The sequence below is a fragment of the Protomyctophum parallelum genome (assembly GCF_964188405.1).
Source record: "Protomyctophum parallelum genome assembly, chromosome: 10".
Taxonomy (NCBI): domain Eukaryota; kingdom Metazoa; phylum Chordata; class Actinopteri; order Myctophiformes; family Myctophidae; genus Protomyctophum; species Protomyctophum parallelum.
The window spans coordinates 13,654,617-13,673,691 of NC_139704.1; the positions used below are offsets into that span (position 1 = coordinate 13,654,617).

At 40.1% G+C, this 19,075-nt stretch overlaps 2 protein-coding genes across 3 annotated transcripts in view; one reads left to right on the top strand and one right to left on the bottom strand.

Moving 5' to 3' along the window:
• mcph1 (microcephalin 1) overlaps positions 1-19,075 on the bottom strand; it is a 42,579-nt gene that overhangs the window by 4,972 nt on the left and 18,532 nt on the right. The window lies entirely within an intron of this gene.
• On the top strand, positions 697-18,735 carry angpt2a (angiopoietin 2a). 2 transcript variants are annotated; one of them, XM_083775790.1, is made up of 9 exons: positions 697-1,157; positions 6,347-6,502; positions 8,959-9,080; positions 9,195-9,439; positions 9,870-9,997; positions 10,383-10,484; positions 11,362-11,528; positions 16,263-16,393; positions 17,530-18,735. In XM_083775790.1, the coding sequence occupies exons 1-9, from the start codon at positions 888-890 to the stop codon at positions 17,688-17,690; spliced, it is 1,482 nt and encodes a 493-aa protein (XP_083631916.1). In that variant the 5' UTR covers positions 697-887; the 3' UTR covers positions 17,691-18,735. The 2 variants fall into 2 exon arrangements, with proteins under 2 accessions (XP_083631916.1, XP_083631917.1); XM_083775791.1 differs by having other exon boundaries at positions 9,195-9,433.

Here is a 19,075-nt window from a genome sequence, read left to right on the forward strand (position 1 = left end):
ATTTGGCATTTTATCATGATTATGATGACATAAAGTAGAAGCCTAAATTTAGATGTTTATAAAGTCCCACCAGGTGAGTCCTTTTTTGTATTGTATTAATAATTAATAATGTCTACATTGTGATTTCATTTTTGGATACAGGAAAAAAAAAAAAAGGTTTATTCAACCACTTCAACAAGTCCACTGCATGACATCAGAGAGAAGACCTCAACCTGAAGTTTTCACTTAAGTACATCTGTGCCTTTGTTGCAGTTAAAGCAAGGTTTACAGAGCTTACGGCTTCGGCTTGAATGGACAATCCCATTACAGATGTTGCTTGAAGTGGACAGCTGCATCCTGAGGAGCGTTTCGGACAGTGAAGAACCAACATGCATTGTGGTGCTTATCCTGTATCTCTCTCAATGAGCTGTTTAAGGAGCCTGTTCTCTGAGGCGTTACAAGAGGATACGGGGGGGCATGTTGTGCATCTGCTCCCATGTGTGCTGGTGCGTGAAGGGGAATCTAGTAGGAGTCTCCCACAATACTGTTCCGAGCTGTAATTCACAGGGACTGGCCACAGGGAAAGGGGGGTGGTTCCATCACACACAGCTAGCCAATCAGAGGGGTCAAAAGCAGCTCAAAGAAGACGCAAGGGGCTTGATGAAAAGAGAGCACATGCAGTTTGGGCCCAGTGACCTGCTGGAATGGCACACTACCTCTAGTCGCTGATGACTTCATCCTGAGACGAGTGCTACTAAGAAAGAAGCTGAAGAACTTGAAGAGGAGTGTATGAATATTTTTGGGATAAGAAGTCAAATCAATTCTACATCAAAAACAGTGAACTACAGTGTTTTTTTAAAGGGATTTCAATTTGAGCCTTTTTTCTATTTTGGTAAAACATTTTTTATATGAAAATGCTGAATGTTGGCTTACTGGTTTTGAGATTGTGCCTGCTGCTGGTGACAGGATATAAGACTTCGGCCACCACTGCGGGTAAGAGACAATATCAGATCCAAAACGGACCATGCAGCTACACCTTCCTGTTGCCTGAGCCAGAAATGTGCCAAAGCGACAACAGCCTAGTCCAGAAGGATGACCCAGCAGAGTATGAAGAGTCAGTACAGAGACTGGAGCAGCTGGAGAACATCATGGAGAACAACACACAGTGGCTTCTCAAGGTAAACATAAACGGTCCTGTCTCACCTCCAACTACAGGACAATCCAGGTGTGCAACAGTTAATCGAACTAATCTATTTAAACGATTGTAAAAAATTATTGTTAATAGATAATTTGATCAAAACTATTGATTATTAACGATCCCCATTCTGGAAATGCCATTATACAAAAACAATGTGAAAATAGACGATTTATAATGTCGCTATGCAACAGGTTTACAGGTATACTGATCGAGTTCTCTAACCATTCCAGATAAGATTGGTATCCCAAACTGAAAATGCATTTTCTGTTTAATAAAGCGCTGAAGAGACATTGTTACTGAACGAACACTCTATACAGCAATGAGTACTATGAGAATATATGGGTATTTAACACTTATTTTAACTGTCAGTAAACCTTAATCTCTATTCCTGAATCAATGGAAGTCATGGGTGGCTCCATGACTGTTACCCAAGTACCAAAGTATTCACCAAATCATCTAAAATCAATAAATTAGAAGCTCAATTAAGAAAAAAAGAGGGTTATGTGAAAACGCTGATGAAGTCAATGCTGTCGAAATGTTGGTTTTAATACATGTATATGTTTAAGTGTATTTGGCTGCTCTTCCAGTCTTCCTTTAAATTAGAAGCATTGTCACAGTTGTGCCTGTGGTAACTTAAAAAGAACAGATCTTCAAGCTAACCAACGTGTCACGGTCAGCTTGAAGATCAGTCTAAATGAGGCATTAAGGAGGGACAAAGCCTCGACACAGGTGTCCACATGCATGGGGGATGTGTGCTTTCCTTTCACTGCTGCCGGGGCATTACTTGAATGAAAGAAGTGAAAGCTCTACCACCTCTAGAGTCTGATTAATTAACTAAACTAGATGAGCCGTGACAAGACCAGAACAACTTACACACAACTACCATCTCTCTAATAACACCCCACAAGAAAGGTCAGCAGTTGCCAGGTTTTGACATGCTCCATGCTCTGGATACAACTATTCCTCCAGTAACCACAAACATACAGAAATACAAAAACACTAACTATTTGAAACGGGAAAATAATAAGCGTTACCTTCTGTTGATTGAATCATATTTTAAAAAACGTACCATTTTAGATAAGCTTTATAATGGATATGGCATATTCATGATGGCAGTAGTCACTGTATGTAAAATGTTTATACTTCAGCGTTGACTGTGAAGCTTTTATGCCCGTAAAAAGTGAGAAGCATGATTTAAATCTCTGGCTACCTGATTGACTCTCTATTCAGACCTACAGTATGACATTGAAGCCAATTATCCAATACAATATCAAGAGAGATGCAGGTAATGTGCATAGGTCAGGTGTGTGTTGGGGTAACCAGGTCCAGTGTTGCTCAAAAGTAGCCAAAATAGACAATCTATAAGCTCACAACACATCACATTGTGAGCTTGTAGATCTACAAATTTTCCTTTTTTTCCACCTTCAATTATTTTGAAACTTCTCACCTATATGCCTAAAATAGGGATGCCAGGTTGAAAGTGGTTATGTCTTTCCATTTATGAATATTATATATATATCATTAAATCAAGAGCTTGTGAATAGTTAATAACTATATTGGTTGCATTGGAATGCAGGTTCTAGATTTCCTCACGACAGCGATGATATGTTGTCGTGACACTAAAACAATGTGTCAAGTGGTCAGCACGCTTTCGTGTGAATAACCAACACAAACAAGCATTCTTCACAGAACACTTCGAGCCAGGAGGAGTAAACAACTGATTAGATCACTGGTGGCCATCAATGGAATGTCCTCTTGCCAGCAATTCAGATGACACACACTTCCACCTTTGACGCGCTTCAGTGCGTATACAATACAACAAACAAATCGGAGGTCAGTTGAGGAAGACAAACAAAATTAACACTAATTACAGAAGTCATTCATGACTACGGAAAGAAAATATAAGCTATTTATGTTTGCTTTAGTGACAGATGACAAAACAACTGCACTGAACTAATTATACAAGTTTTGTACAGATCAAAACATTCCACAGACACTCATTCGCACTTGTATAAAGTCAGGCCTTCATAGAGGATGTGACTCGTCCCTCATCACTTCCATCCTGTTTACAAGCTGTAGGACCTGATTGCCACTCAGGAACACAATGCAGGAAATAACTTAATGATTGGTCTCACTCTAAATCTGGCAAAACTGTTAGCTAGATGGAGACAAATATGTTCTATATAGATCATATTTTAGCTCTCTTTCCTCTCTCTCATATATATATATATTATACACACACACACACACATACTCGTGTGTGTGTGTGTATATGTGTATTGTATATGGTATAGTCAATGAGTATACAGTGATGGGAAAAAATAGTCTCTACTACTTTTCCTCTTTTGACCCCTATGGCAAACAACCACATGCAAATGAACTTCCTGTCTCAATTTTTAGACGCTTCAACATTACTATGTAAACACTTTTAAAAAGTCTGGGTTGCCATGGGATAATTCTGTCCACTTCCACCTCTCATGAGAATTCTAGGTTTGACAAAAGAGGAATGGGAGCACTACAGCAACAAGACTTCTGTTTTAGAAAAGACCTAAACTAAGGAATAAAGTAGAGAACAGAAAACATTTCTTTAAACACTGACTCAAAAGTAGCTCACAAAAAAGAATGAATACAGTGTCAGACCAACCACTGAGAAGTTCTTGACCTTGCTCTCAATAACGTGTGATCACAGTTCCTTGGTGTCGCATTTCATATCCAATAGTTACAAAGCATGGATAAAGAGCCATATCTGTCACCAACCATCCAATATGGCAAATACCTCTATTCATGGTTTCCCCTGCTAGGCATGTGTGCTGAATTCATGCACCATCAGTAGGTGCTGAGGTCCACCAAGAGAAAAACCCTGTTATTAACATAAAATGGATTATCGTAAAAGGGAAAAGTGCATAAGTTATGCTTTGACAACACAAATTACGTATTTTCAACTACCCTTTTCAATTGGAAATAGATATAGCATAAGAAATACTATTAGAAAACAAGAATCCATGCACATCAATTATTTAGCAGCTGCCTTATTATATCTGCAGAATTGTGCTATGAAATGTAAATATCTGTGTCTAATATGTGTATTTGTGTGTGTGGAAACAACAACAGGATCTGTCCAGGTGACTCTGTAACTCTGATGTGTGTCTTACTACAAATGGAACCAAAGGACCAACTAAGAATTTTGCTTTGGACAAATTAATCTGTTCTTTGATGGTGGAGGAGGCATTATGGCTTCTGTTTTTGTGTGTGGGGCTATCTGTGTCTGTATGTGTTGTCATTCATGGGTATGCGTTTGCCCTTTCCATTGTTTACATACATCCAATTTGGACACATTTGTAGCCTACTACGAATGGAACCAAAGGACACATTTATATAAGAATAAACTCTGAGACGATGTGCAAATGAACTCTTATGGGTCCATTTGGTTTTACACTCTCAGGTAGGCCATTCTCCAAACCATCATATATCGCACCTCACACACAGCTGTTGGTTGTTTGGTGACCAGAGGTGGGGTTTTTGTGTTTGTTTTTTGTACCACGGAATGTCACATTACAGCTGATATAGCCTAAGTAGGGATGGCCAAATGGAGACATTTTATTAACCGGTTAACGTCAGTCAGGCCTTGCCGGCTAATTAACCGTTAGCTGTTAAGGAAAAAATGCACTTTTATCCATTAAAAAAAGACAAATAGGCTTTTCCAACAGGGTTTTTCGAGTCCCAGTCCACCCCATAGAGTTAGGGTCCACCCGGACAGGGGAATTAGCAGCCACAACGTTACGTGCGTTATCGTGAACTCAACACATGCACTGTGACGCACACGCTTTCCCAGTAGCCTAATAACCGATCTACAAGCTCACAACTCGTCGCTCTGTGTGCTTGTGTTTCGAGACCACAAAATGTAACGAGCGACTCCATATGGTTATACCCCCAATGTTAAATGACATTAGTACTTTTTATATCTATTATATCAATAATATAATCCACCACTCGAGGGAGAGGGAAGACAGCTCAGCTACAGCTCTTTTTACCAACTCTGACCTGCTTGACCAAAGTGAAGCGACAGTGGAAACAAATATCTTCAAGTTTGAACGCACCTTCAGTTCCCAAGCCTCTAGCTGGTTTTGGCCAAATTATAAGGTGGATTTACTCTCGCTTCCTCCCCGATATCATAGCGGGGAGGAGGCGTGAGTGAGTCCACTTGTGTCTGGCAAAGTCAGCTAGGCTACCAAGTACCAAGCCTCCTCCTACAACGCAGTGTTTAGTTTACCTACCTGCCAGGTTGTCTGCAGTGTGTTCCACTCCTCGGACAATGTTGTTGCTTGCTAGTGTAGCATTACGCAGAAGCAGGGATGGAACCCTGGGGCTCCCACTCGCTCAGCCCTATTGGCACGGTAGGTTGTGCGTTGGTCTGGCGAGTGGGAGCCCCGGGTTCAATCCCCACTTCCGCGAAATGCTACACTAGCATCCCATGGCTGAGAGGTCGGCTAGAGGCAAAAACATGTCTGGTTGCCTAGAGACGAGGCAGCCAATCAGGACGATTGGTCGTCATCACAGCAGCTAATGAGAAAGATAGGTGCAAGTGGGCGTGAAAGCCAAAGTCATAGAACATAGACCAGCTCAGCTGTGCTTACACAGCAGCTGGTAAAAATAAGGAATTGATTCACTGGGATCAGTACTTGGTTCTCGACAATGCTGCACGCAGCACTTCAGATATTGCAAATGGCCAATCACTACAAAAAGGCACGCTCCTCGACAAAGCTGCAATACCGGACCTACATTGTTTTTGTCTGGCTCGTGACATCATGTGGCAGCCAAGTCTATGGATTTTTAATGTTTGCTTTAAGCGTGCTATATAAACATCTTCCATTAGTGGCCTGGAGCAATCAATGCTTTAAATACCTACACAGTACAATATACAGTATATAGAGTACCATATATACTGCACAGGTATATGCTCCAGTGAAGCTGCTTAGAAGACTGTCCTCAGACAGTGGTCCTCAGGCGTGTTTATCTGTGTTACTGTACTATTATGTAAACAAGTGTGTTCAGCACAGTTTCCCTGAAAAGATAAAAGGAAGGCTAATAATTACATTTCTAAAAAATAGTCCAAATACTTACAAAAAGGCTGACTCATGCTAACCCCCTCTTCATCTATCCTAACGGCAGCTGGAGAACTACATACAAGACAGCATGAAGCAAGAGATGGTCCAGATTCAACAGAGTGCTGTACACAACCACACAGCTGCGATGATCCAAATAGGAACGAACCTACTGAGTCAAACTGCAGAGCAAACACGGAAACTAACAAATGTGGAGGCACAGGTAAGATTGTAAGAATATCTCAGGGCTCAGGAGTAGAGTGGTCCTCAGGGGTAGAGTGGCCGGATGGTAACCGCAAGGTTGCCAGTTCAAACCCGGCTCCCCCAGAGTTAGTATCGAAGTGTCCTTGAGCAAGACTCTGAACCCCTAATTGCTTCCACCCACATAGCTCCGTAAGGGAGTGCACCACTCAAAAAACAACCACTGTCAACATCCACACATACAAAATCATCCACTGTCACATGTCACACAAATTAAAGTGTAATACACATTGTGTGCCCTTGTATTCTTTCAGAATAGCGACGTGGAGTGCCCCATGTTATTTGGATGATTTTTGGACACAAAATATACCCATAGTAGAGTTCAGTAGAGCCTTTTTTGAACGATTAAAAAAATAAATATATATATTTATTTTTTCCAAAGACGTCTCCAGACATCTTTGGGCACCACAGGACATTATTATAAAGACGTCTGGAGATGTCCTGGGCACAAATTGGGTTTTAAAACAGTTTTACTGCCGGGAATGGTTTACTCCAGGTTACTGTCGTTGCTATATACGACATACCCGCCTTTTGTTTTATGTGTTTAATCTGCCGTATTGTAATAAATAAAAAGAAACTCTGTCTTCGCCGCGGAGATAGACTAGATGCTTTCGTTTTGATGACGAAACCGGAAATCGTCACATGCTGTGGGCTGCTAGGGCTTCTGGGAAATTGAGGCCAATGCAAATGAATGGGGTACAACGCCTCATGGAGACGGGTCTTGTGTGCGTCTTCCGGGTGCACCAAGATGGTGGATGGTACGATCGGACAATAATAAACCGAGAAACCTTTTTTCGCTGGATTTTCACGGATTAAAAGGCCAAATAATTCAGCGTATGCTCTAAAGGTAATACAACAATCTCGGCAGTGAAGGGGGGTTGATAAAAATGCGGGTTACGCGTTTAAACCAGTCAAACTGTTTTAAGATACGTGTCAAATTCTGCACAAAATTAATTACACACAGAATGTGAGAATGCAATAGTTGGTTTGGAATTATTGTATTCGTTCATATTTGAGAAACAACACTAAAGTAATACTGTGGCCTAGTGCCCTACTCCATAAAATACTGAAGCTTCATCCTAGGTGTTGAACATGAAATCATGACGCACGCACACACACACGCACACAACCCTCCTGTGCCAGTGTGTTGTTTTGGCTTCACAACGTCACTGACCTTATGTGAGCCAACTGCACAGCATTTCCTGTTATTAGCACAATTGTATTCCCACAGAAAGGGGTCTATCAGTTTGTCACAATCAGACATCCGTCTGTTCAAAGGCATCAACAGCTCTGTTAGTGACACGCAGCGTAGGATTCACGTAAAGAACATATGCCTTTTGCTGAGTTCAGTTCCTCCAAACTGGGAAATCAGAGACAAGGTCCTCGACCCAGCAGTGTGGTTCAATACATCTGTCTGCGAAAATACATGTGCACGGCAAAATCCTGAGTGTTCATTTCACTCAGTCTACAAATGGACCCGTAATGAAGGGTATATTTGGTTTCATTGGTACACTCAGATTTACAAATGGATAAATTAACACTGAGAATATTTTTTCTGTGCACAGTGCCTCTAACCCTACCCCTGCCCACTTTCCAATGTACACCTTATGCTTTATTGGAATTTGATTGTTCTGCTTTTTCCTGTCATGAAAACAGATTTTGTTTTTCCAACTAGCTATGGACTATGCTCATTGTAGTCTTTAGACTGTGATGGAAACTACAAACAGAGCTTGGGTCATAGTAGGTTGAACTTGCTCGCCTAATGGAACAACTATTCATCCAATTCAAAAATGGTCTTTAGAATGGGTTAGGCCATTATATTAGTGTTGTGGTGCTTTATGCCGATAGTCACAGGGCATAAAGCACAGAGAGACGCACCTTGAGAACACACTACAGTTCTTGCTAGCATGGAAGATACTTGGAGTCACTTCAAGATTTGCAAACAGTATTGATGAAGAGTCTTGCTAATTTCTACAAAAAGGATAAAACAGACAGCTTCATTTAATATGACTTGGCAGTGAACCATGGTATTGTTCTGATTGTATAACAACATAGTATGCATAACAACATTGCATAGTATGCATAAGAAAATGGAGAAGTGTCACAGTCAGAAGCACTTGAATAAAACAGTGATTTGTTTTCTTTCCAGAAGAGACCAGGCTTTCATTTTTTTCATACTATGGTTGTAAGTTTAGCTTAAGGGCATATTCTGTTCTTGTGGGAAACCCAACTCCAACCCCTAAATATCTTAAGTTCTTCTTTAGGCTTCTGCCAAGTATTTGACTTGATAGTACAAAATGTTTACCCTTTAAATGGCTCTCAGCAATTTAAAAAAAAATCACTATGATCTGAAAAAGTTCCCTGTGAGAAATAGCCTAGCCGATGAATGTTTCTCAAAACTGCTCCTTTTATCTCTAGGTAATAAATCATAGTACACGACTTGAGCGCAAACTTCTTGAGAACTCCTTGTCAACAAACAAGTTGGAAAAACAACTGATTGTCCAAACAAGTGAAATAAGTAAGCTGAATGACAAGAACAGGTAAGGGAATCTTCAAACGAGGATCATTAGGTTCATACAATGATGATTCTGTTCAGCATACAGTACAGTAAAGGCTACGCCAGTTGTTGAACTCGTACCCTCGTTTCTCATCAGCTTCCTGGAGAAGAGAGTAGGGGAGATGGAGGAGCAGAGACAGGTGGAGCTGAAGACGCTGCGAGAGGAGAAGGAACAGCTTCAGAGCCTCATCCAGAGGCAGACAGCCATCATAGGGGAACTGGAGGAGCAGCTACTGCGTGTCTCCTCCAACAACACTGTGCTGCACCGCCAGCAACAGGAGCTACTGGACACTGTCAACAGCCTCATCAGCAAGATATCTGCCCCGTCGCCCGGAGGTACAAGTAGGTCCAGATTACTTTTCAATTATCATATCATGTATTGTGTAGACTAGAGTAGATTGTAGAGACTAGACTACCACATTACACCAGTTCTAAAATCCTTACACTGGCTATCACAGTCATCGAGATATTGATTTTAATGTTGTAACACATGTCTAAAAACGCGTTGAAGATCAGCCATTTTCACTACTTCTTAATTATTTTATTATTATGGAATGTCTTAGATTTGTTTGTTTTAAAATGTATGCAATTATTTGTTTTAAATATATAAAAATATATACAGTATATTTTGGAATATATATATATATATTCTTTTTATTTATTTATTATAATTTATTTATTATATTTATTATAACTTTACTGGAGTTGTGACCCTGGATTGGTCTGTGTGCACACTTATAGTGTTCAGTTATGTGAATTGCTTGTTTTGCAGAAGCCAAACCATCCATGATGCAGGATACACCGACTACATACATGGACTGTGCTGCTGTCTTCAAGTCTGGAAACACTGAAAGTGGTGTCTACGCACTCACTCTACCCAACACTACCCAGGAAATTAAGGTGATCACTGTTTGTACAGAACATAATTAAATGCATGAAGAAAACTGTTAATAAGCAATCGGTTGAAAGAGGACAAAGGGAGGAGCTGCAATGTCTGTCTGGCACACACAAACAATACTCTGCAAATAAATAAATCAGTCTTTCTTTAAGTCTGGTTAAATTAAAATGTCCTCAGCCTTTGGTTAATGTGGTGGATGCTTGAGCTTGAAGAGTGATCTCCTTAGATACTTTTCAGTGATTAAAACTTGGAACTTGGAAACCCTTTACGGTAGCAGGACATCTGTTTGAGACAAACAAAATGGAGACTGCACTGCCAAATTTTAAATGACCATGCATTCATTAAGTCAATAACTGGAGAGGCCTGCCCTGTATCTCTTTTGTAAAGGCCTCCTGTGATATGGAGACAGAGGGAGGTGGATGGACAATACTACAGAAAAGGTTTGACGGACGTGTTGACTTTCACCGTACGTGGAAAGAATACAAAACGGTAAGCTATCAAGATTAAATTCCTTCCCAAGAAAAATAATACAGCCTAGCTTGTGTTACTATTCTGATATACTGTATGATGCAGAGGCAATTTTATTGGTCATCACTCATCACAACACACAGAACGTTGCTGTCCGGCAGAATTTGTAATTAATGCCCTAATTCACCATACTAGTGTCACTCAAAAGGAGAAAAAATATCCCATCTGCAAGGCTGCAAGCATAACTCCTCGCATTGCAAGCTTGTAGATCTGAATGCTGTAACTAAACTGTTTTGGACATATGAGGTTTCCACCCGACAGCAAAGCATTTTGTAACTTCTTTCGGAAAGAGACAAATTCATCATGATAATATGAACAGCCAAATGGATTTATAACACTGACATTCCATTTGATTGATGGTGACTGCTATAAAACGCTCTACTGTAGTTAAGCGATGACTTTATCGTCATTAATGCACGCCTGCGGTGCTGTAGACGTACAGGAGTTCCCAAAGGTAACGCAGAAGTGCATTAATGACGATAAAGAACACCCTCGAGTGTAATAATATTGCAATTATACAGTTTACCACAACACTAATGGCCTAACCAGTTACCCTTAAACTTTGTTACCCTTAAAACTAAGAGAATCACCCCAAAAAATCTTATTTTTTTATTGACAGATAAGACCACAAATGTCCCAAGAAACCAGCTAGCCTAGCCACCCAGTCTGCTGCTCTCTGGCAGAAAAACAGGAGCTGAATCTTTGTTTTGAGTAGGTGTTCCTTTGCGCTGGTTTAAGGAATGGCTAGAAGCCAATCAGATTGCTTTGCTTCCTCGAAACTAACTGTTGTATAAATTCCATTAAAGTTTAATGACATTGGTTTTATGCTCTCTAATAGGGGTTTGGAGAACCTTCAGGTGAATACTGGTTAGGAAATGAATTTACCTCCAAATTGACAAATCAACAACCATACAGACTGAGAATCCAGCTGATGGATTGGGAAGGAAACTCTGGATTCTCACAATACGAACATTTCTTTCTCGACAGTGAAGCACAACATTACAGGTAGGTTGCATTTTTGCACATAACTGCACCAATATGATTCGTGCAAAAGAATAAGGTGACTGCAATGTTTTGAAAAGGTATCTTTAACATAAGGACATAAGTCACTGTAAAGATCTGTGTAAATCGTGTGACAAAAGATTACAGCTCTGACTGCCCCAATGTACCTACATCAGATACCAAATTATGCAAAAACTGTGCCAAAGAAGAGATTTCTCGTCTTTAATCACTTTGTTCACTGTGCCAAAATCTCGTCTTTTATTGATTTCTATTGATTCGGTTTGAGATCACTCTTCACTACCATCTATCACTGTCTCCGTTGCTAAACCGGAAATTGTCCGTCAGTAAAAATGTCCCCCCTCGTTGACTATAATGTTAAACAATACGTTATAACCCTATTATCTCTGATTATTTTCCCAGATTGCGCACAAGTTGACCATAGGGACGTTTGAGAACCACTGGTGTATGACATATCTATGACTTATGACTCAATATTTGGGCAAGGTTTCAAACTTTGATCCTTTTCTTTTTTTTTTATCTTTTTTTTTAGCTTTCGCATTCTTTATTTATTTTTGTAGAGGGATAGATACAAAGTGGGCTGACAGGAAATGGGGAGAGAGATGGGGGGGTGACATGCAGTAATGTCGGACATGCGCTACTCCAGTGCTTGCGGTTATGGTTAGGGTTTGAAGTAGGTTGTCGTTTGTCGGACCAATGACTAGCCTGAACTAAGTACTGCACCCGTCGGGGATCTACATGCTCATTATGCGGCACTATAGTCAAGGCAGGATTTCAGAGAATGTGCTTATTTAAAGTGCTGAAGGCAAATCGTGTTAATTTATGGCATACATGTTTTCTAGGGGTATTAAGGTCTGCTGAATCCAAATCTGCTGTATGCCAAACTCTAAAATGGATGCTAAGCCCTCAAAATGGACCATTTAAAGATGGCAGCCACCATTATGCTGAAACATAATAAAACGCCTATATTTTTGACTAAACAAGGTAGAAATATAGACTGAAGTGTCATTTTTTTATGTTTTCATATATGGGGAATACAATTCAATATTCTGATTTGAAATCAAGTGTGAGGAAATTGCTTAAAATTCATACATATTGTGAAACTTGACATTTATTGGCGAATATTTTTCCAACCAACTTTATGCAATAATTGATGTTCCCAATGTATATGTGTACATAACGTGTACACGGTAACCAACTCCATATTACTTGTGAAGAAACTGCTTAAAAATAATATTGCATGCCTGTGGTATAAACTGATGGCCCAACTACAATATCAGCCACAAACGGCTTGCTGCTTCTCTATGAATGGTCCAGGCCCTTAAGGAGATAAGTCTCCTCACCAGTCTAATCACCAAAGTTTCCCCATATGTAGCCATGGTTGGACTAAGACAAAAATTTGGGCCGGACATTTTCGCGGAATTTGGCCCAGACTGGCCCACCACAACCAGCGCGCAGATACAGATACTTTTCAGGGGTCGAGGCCCATACAAATACTTGAAATACAAGCCCTTAACACCTCCACATTTAACAGTATACAACATAGATACACAACCAACAGACAACTAATTTAACATTTGGCCCAGACCGGCCCACCAGAGGGTCAGCCCACCGGGAACATGCCTGGTATGTCCTGTGGCCAATCCAGGCCTGGATGTAGCCCAGGGCATGCTCTAACGATTTAGTTAGGGCACCCAAGTCAGCGACCTTTGGGTCACCACAGCAGTCAAATCCAATATGGCCACCACATATAAACGGTGTGGGCTGTAATGTTTAAACCAGATGATCAACATATTCAAACTTGTGTTTCACATTTTTAGACAATTAGATACATGTTGAAATACTTTTCTTTATGATTGGGTGGACGCCTAATTCGTATATTTCCGAGATGGCAGTTATAGGAAGATTTGTTATACCTAAATCTTCCTATAACACTCTTGGTAAACTTGGTGTATTATGATGATTCAATCTATCTAGACTAGAGCACTTTAATTTGCTTATTATTACCAATACGGTCACTATTCACCAAAATCTATTGTACATTTTCGCCCAGATTTAGTTAAGCTCAAAACAAAAAACCTATGCAATTTTCAGATATTGAAACAATAACATAAGTAAGTAGTTTTGATACAGCTAACATATTAACATTGTTTAGAATTTAAACAATATGTTTAGATCAGACCAGCAATCATTGATACTTCGCCACACTCACACATCCACGCACGTGATTGATGACAACATGTACACCTAATTATGTATTATCAGTGATGAGCTCATGGACGATGACATGTAGGGTTAACTGCTGCTTTGTAACAAGAAAAATGTGCTCTCAATTCTCAAACTAACCTGGATTCAATTTATCTGCACTACAGCTTTGAAACCATCCTGAAAAGGACACAAAAATTGTTCTGTACCTGGCCCATGCTGGGGCCAATGGCCATAAAGCCATTTGTCTATCAATTGTAGTTCTTGCAATCCACTTATTTGAGACATTAAGCATCACACAGCTGGATTGGCTTTGGCTGCGGAAATAACTACTGGGACGTTCCCGTTCATGATATCTGCAATGCTCCTGGTCTCCAAAAGTCACTGGCTTTGCCTCTCTTCCATGTGCTAACAGGCTGTGAATAGGCAGTTTTGGAGGCAACACTGGATCTGATCTGACAGGCAACCTACAGTATAGTTGCCCTCACCTTGGAGCCGATCAACTCTGATGTCCAGCGACTCCTTCATCTGCGTCTTCAGCTATCTCAATTCCCCATACATCTAGCGATTCTAGCCAGTTGTGTTTTCCACATCAACATCTTTAGCACATCCATATGGTTGCAGTGGCTAATCCCATCCCCCTGCTATTGTGTCTGCATGGTTGTCATATTCATGATTTCAGTATATGGGACTCCATAACAGTAAGTAGTACAAGTAAGTAGGTCAAAGTGCCTTCTTATCAGAGTCGGAGGTGCCCAGGATCAAAGCCATGGCATAGTCATAGAGGGTATGCAGGACATCATCATCATACCCGGAAGTTATGCGGGAACGCCTACTGAGTGGGAAAAATAAACACTTTCTGGCGTTGACAGCTCATACCTCCAAACAGAAATCTGATTGCATTAAACAACGTTAAACTCACTTTGCCACTCACTTTATGCATGCACATAGTCTATTGTGGTTGAAAGGTGAGTGCTCTACTGAGCAACCAGGCCACCCTCATGTGAGGTTGCCTGCACCAATAATGAGGGTTCAGACGACAACATACAGTATAAGAACATTCCAATGTTTCTAATGCTAAAGAAAAAACATACAAATAGACACAAGTTTGCCAATATAGTGTGAAATGTTAAGGTACAACAAGGTATTTTCATATTGCCTCCATCTTGGACATATGCAAATTAGGTGTCCAGATACACCCAATCATAAAGATAAGTAGGCTATTCCAAAATGTTTCTTATCATCAAACATCCTGAAATGGACACCAAGTTTGCATTTGTAGCTCATCTGGTTCAGAAGTTATAGCCAAAACCATTTTCAGGTGGAAGCCATATTGGATTTGGCCAATATGGCAACTGTGAAGGTCATCGGCTCAGGCCCCCTAGCTAAATCATTAGAACATGCCCTGGACTACATCTGGGCCAAATATGGTGCTTTTAGACTGATTAGCACGACATACTGTATCCCTAAGGACCTGGACTAAAGAGGACAATTGTCACTATAAATTATATAAAACTGGTTTCTTCACAATTGAGCTTAAATCAGAATATTTCATTGTATTCCCCATATATGAAAACATTAAAGAGGACATTTCAGTCTATTTTCTACCATGTTTAGTCAAACATAATGTGTTTTATTATGTTTCAGCATAGTGGTGGCCGCCATCTTTAAATGGTCCATTTTGAGGGCTTAGCATCCATTTTTGAGCTTGGCATACAGCAGATTTGGATTCAGCAGACCTTAATACCCCTAGAAAACATGTATGCCATAAATTAACACAATTTGCCTTCGGAGTTCATATATTTGGGAAAAAGCTTGTAGGTCATTATTTTTGAGGGGCGCTAGCCCCTCCAATATCCAGCTTTTAGTGTATGTTCACAAACTTGGTCCTACACAAACATTAAATTCCCATTGACAATGAATGGAGAATTTTGAGCAAATTTGAGCATAGTTTTCTGGGGTGCATCAAGCTATTTTCGGCAAAGAGATTTGGTGTAGACTAGAGGGAAAAGGGAATGGACCTACCATGGACCATGGCAACTAAGTATATTGTACGGCACCCATTTGTGGGGCACGGACACATCTTTATGGGTCCCTTTAATTTTGGTTTACTACATTTTCATGAATTAAAAACAAATTCTATATTTTTTCAGTAATTTCATGAAGAAATAAGAAAATCTAAGAAATTCCTTAAATTAGAAAGAAGTAGTGAAAATAGATACAAGCTTACAATGCGGTGTTAAGATACGCGTTGTGAACTTGAAACTCTGCTGCTCCATTTGATTTAGTTGATCTGCTGCTGCTGATCTGCTGCTGATGATTTTGTAGATCTACTGGTCCATTTGATCCCACTAGTTTGGGTCCAGGGCAAACGTCTAATTTCTCTTTAGGGTCTTGAGCTAAAAGCTTTGGGAACCACTGCTGTATGGTATTATGGTTTATGTGGTTAAAGGTTGTCTTTTGAGGAACACCGATCATTGACTTCTACCTCCATTCTCCCTTTTCATCCGACAGGATACACCTTAAAAGCTACAGTGGAACAGCAGGCAAAATAAGCAGCCTTGGCCAGCCAGGAAATGATTTCAGCACAAAGGATGCAGACAATGACAAATGTGTTTGCAAATGTTCACAGCTGACATCAGGAGGTAAGAGTCAGATTCACTTCATTGTCACTTAGATGCACCGGTTAGGTACATTACAAGTGAAAAACGTATGCTCACAATTAACCCCAAATGTGTTATGTTCAGGTAAATGGAATGTTCACATTAATGTGGGTGTAACTGTAATCTTGTAAAGGTGCTCACTGCATCAGGAAAGGGACAAAAGAACTCCCATTCTAAGGTTGGCACTTCCCCAAGAAATCTTCAAGAACTTTCAAGGGGCTCCTGCATTTCTGCTGTTGGGTCAAAGAGTACAATTAGCTCAGAGTTAATCACTGATCAGCTCATTGGGGAATTCAGCCTTTGCAATGTCTGACATTAATAGCCTGGGAACAAAGTCCCCCCCCCCCTTTAGAGCTTATAAAAGTTCTCCTATCCATGCCTCTGTGAGTAACTATGCTGCCAGACATTGGATCCTTCTGCAATGGGGTCAATGTCAGCTTGACGTTCATGAGGGGTCTCACTCAGAAGAGTCTGTCCATTATCCTTTCATGGAACCCTATCCATACCATAATCTGACTGTTCATTTAACTCTGAAAAACAATTGACCCATAAGGGAACATGCCTGACCCATAATAATGCGTTGTTTTGTGTGATGTCCATGATTACATGAATAATATTCACTCTGTTGTTTGCAAGGAATTGCATTTATTTTAATCAGTGTCAAATTTTGTATGCACACTGCCAGTAAATCCCAGAGTGCCCCCACTTGTGATTGCTCTCAAACCTTGCCCAAATTTGGAGTCATTCATAGTAGATACGTCATAGATGGCTGATGTTACATGCTAGTGGTCACATGAAACCGAAGATTCACATTGGGAGGAATGCTGTTTCTATGTGGATCCAGATCCTGATAGATCCACATAATATCCTCGTTAAGACTTTAACCACATGAACCCTAGCATCCCTATTCTGGTCATGTAGGCAAACATCTGTAAAAAAAGGCAAACATTTAGCAAAAAAGAAGAGCTCTACAAGCTTGCAATGCCTTGTGGACAATTTTCGCTAGTGACGTACAAAGTGCACCCCATTCTGTTCAGTGCACCTGACTTGTATTCTGTACACATGTTGAGGACTACTACATAAGAAGATCTAACTCCTTTGTTCCTTTCCGTCCATAGGATGGTGGTTTGATGCCTGCGGTCCATCCAATTTGAATGGAATGTATTTTCAACAAGGCCAGAACTCAAATCGCTTCAATGGAATCAAATGGTACTACTGGAAAGGCTCTGGCTACTCACTGAAGTCTACTACAATGATGATCAGACCAGCAGACTTCTAAACGTCCTCAACTGTCCTCCTTGTGTACACGGAGTGAGAAGGCATTCCATCACAGGCAGTAGCAGACACGACAACAAAAATGACGCTGCCAAGACAATCAAAGCACTAGAAAAACAATATTCCTAAAAACGAAAAAAGTTCACGTGGAAAGGAACTCGAACAATTGTGAGTCTTATTGTTTTCAATTTAGAGCCAGATGGCGAGTTAAACAATGAAGCAATGAACTTGTGAAAACATACCACAAAGGTTGGTAATGTGGATATCAATAGAAAACTGGAAGTGTAGCAGCTATAATGTGTAATAACAAGTTAGACTAACCACAGGGAGATTTAAGTGGAAGATTTGCCTACCACACTGAAAGTAAAGGAACTATGGTACAACTTGCAATAATAGTGCACTTAGGCCATAAAAAGCAATGAATCGGCTTAAAATGCTTACTGTGAGTTGCTTTGGATAAGAGTATGTGATAAAATTCTATAAATGAAAAATTCAACGTAAACAATTGAGCAGTTGACACGAATAACCATCTAAGTCCATTATTTATTCTGACCCCTCCCCCAAAAGGCTGTCCTGACCACTTCCATGATTTAGACATTATGGATAATTAGTATAGATTTATATGGTTATTCGTCTCAACTGATAATTATTAAAGTCAAATATTTTTTATCTCAGAGAGGATGTATATAATTAAGTTTTATTTATATGTTGAATATTTAATGATAGCAAATAACATTGATTTGAGACATGTAATATTACTGAAATACGTCTCCTTGAATGGTAACCATCTACACATCTAGCTAAATAGAATCACAAATGAATTTATTTAATTTTGGCTAATTATTCAGACTGTACACACCTCGTTTCTCCAAAAGAGAAATTCTGTTTTCCCACTGTTTTTATTATATTTATGTAAGATCAATATACCTTTAGAGCATGCACATCCACTCTGGCCCAGGTGCTGGACAAATGGCAATGCAAGAGGAAGAAATAGGGTCCGCAGTACGGAAAAAAACTCAGCTCCACTGGTTTATTGATTCAACGTTTCGATCACTGGGATCTTCTTCAGGAATGAAGAAGATCCCAGTGATTCAACGTTTCGATCACTGGGATCTTCTTCAGGAATGAAGAACATCCCAGTGATTCAACGTTTCGATCAACTGGGATCTTCTTCAGGAATGAAGAAGATCCCAGTGATTCAATGTTTCGATCACTGGGATCATCTTTAGGAATGAAGAAGATCCCAGTGATTCAACGTTTCGATCACTGGGATCATCTTCAGGAATGAAGAAGATACCAGTGATTCAAGGAAGAAGAAGATCCCAGTGATCGAAACGTTGAATCAATAAACCAGTGGAGCCAACTATTACCTATCAGTGCTGCAGACTC

What these genes read in the sequence shown, in the direction of transcription:
- angpt2a (XM_083775790.1), top strand. Translation starts at nt 888, where the DNA reads ATGAAAATGCTGAATGTTGGCTTACTGGTTTTGAGATTGTGCCTGCTG. An exon ending in CCCGTCGCCCGGAGGTACAA is followed by an intron (nt 9,440 to 9,869) that starts GTAGGTCCAGAT and finishes CTTGTTTTGCAG; the next exon opens with AAGCCAAACCATCCATGATG. An exon ending in TTCACAGCTGACATCAGGAG is followed by an intron (nt 16,394 to 17,529) that starts GTAAGAGTCAGA and finishes TTCCGTCCATAG; the next exon opens with GATGGTGGTTTGATGCCTGC.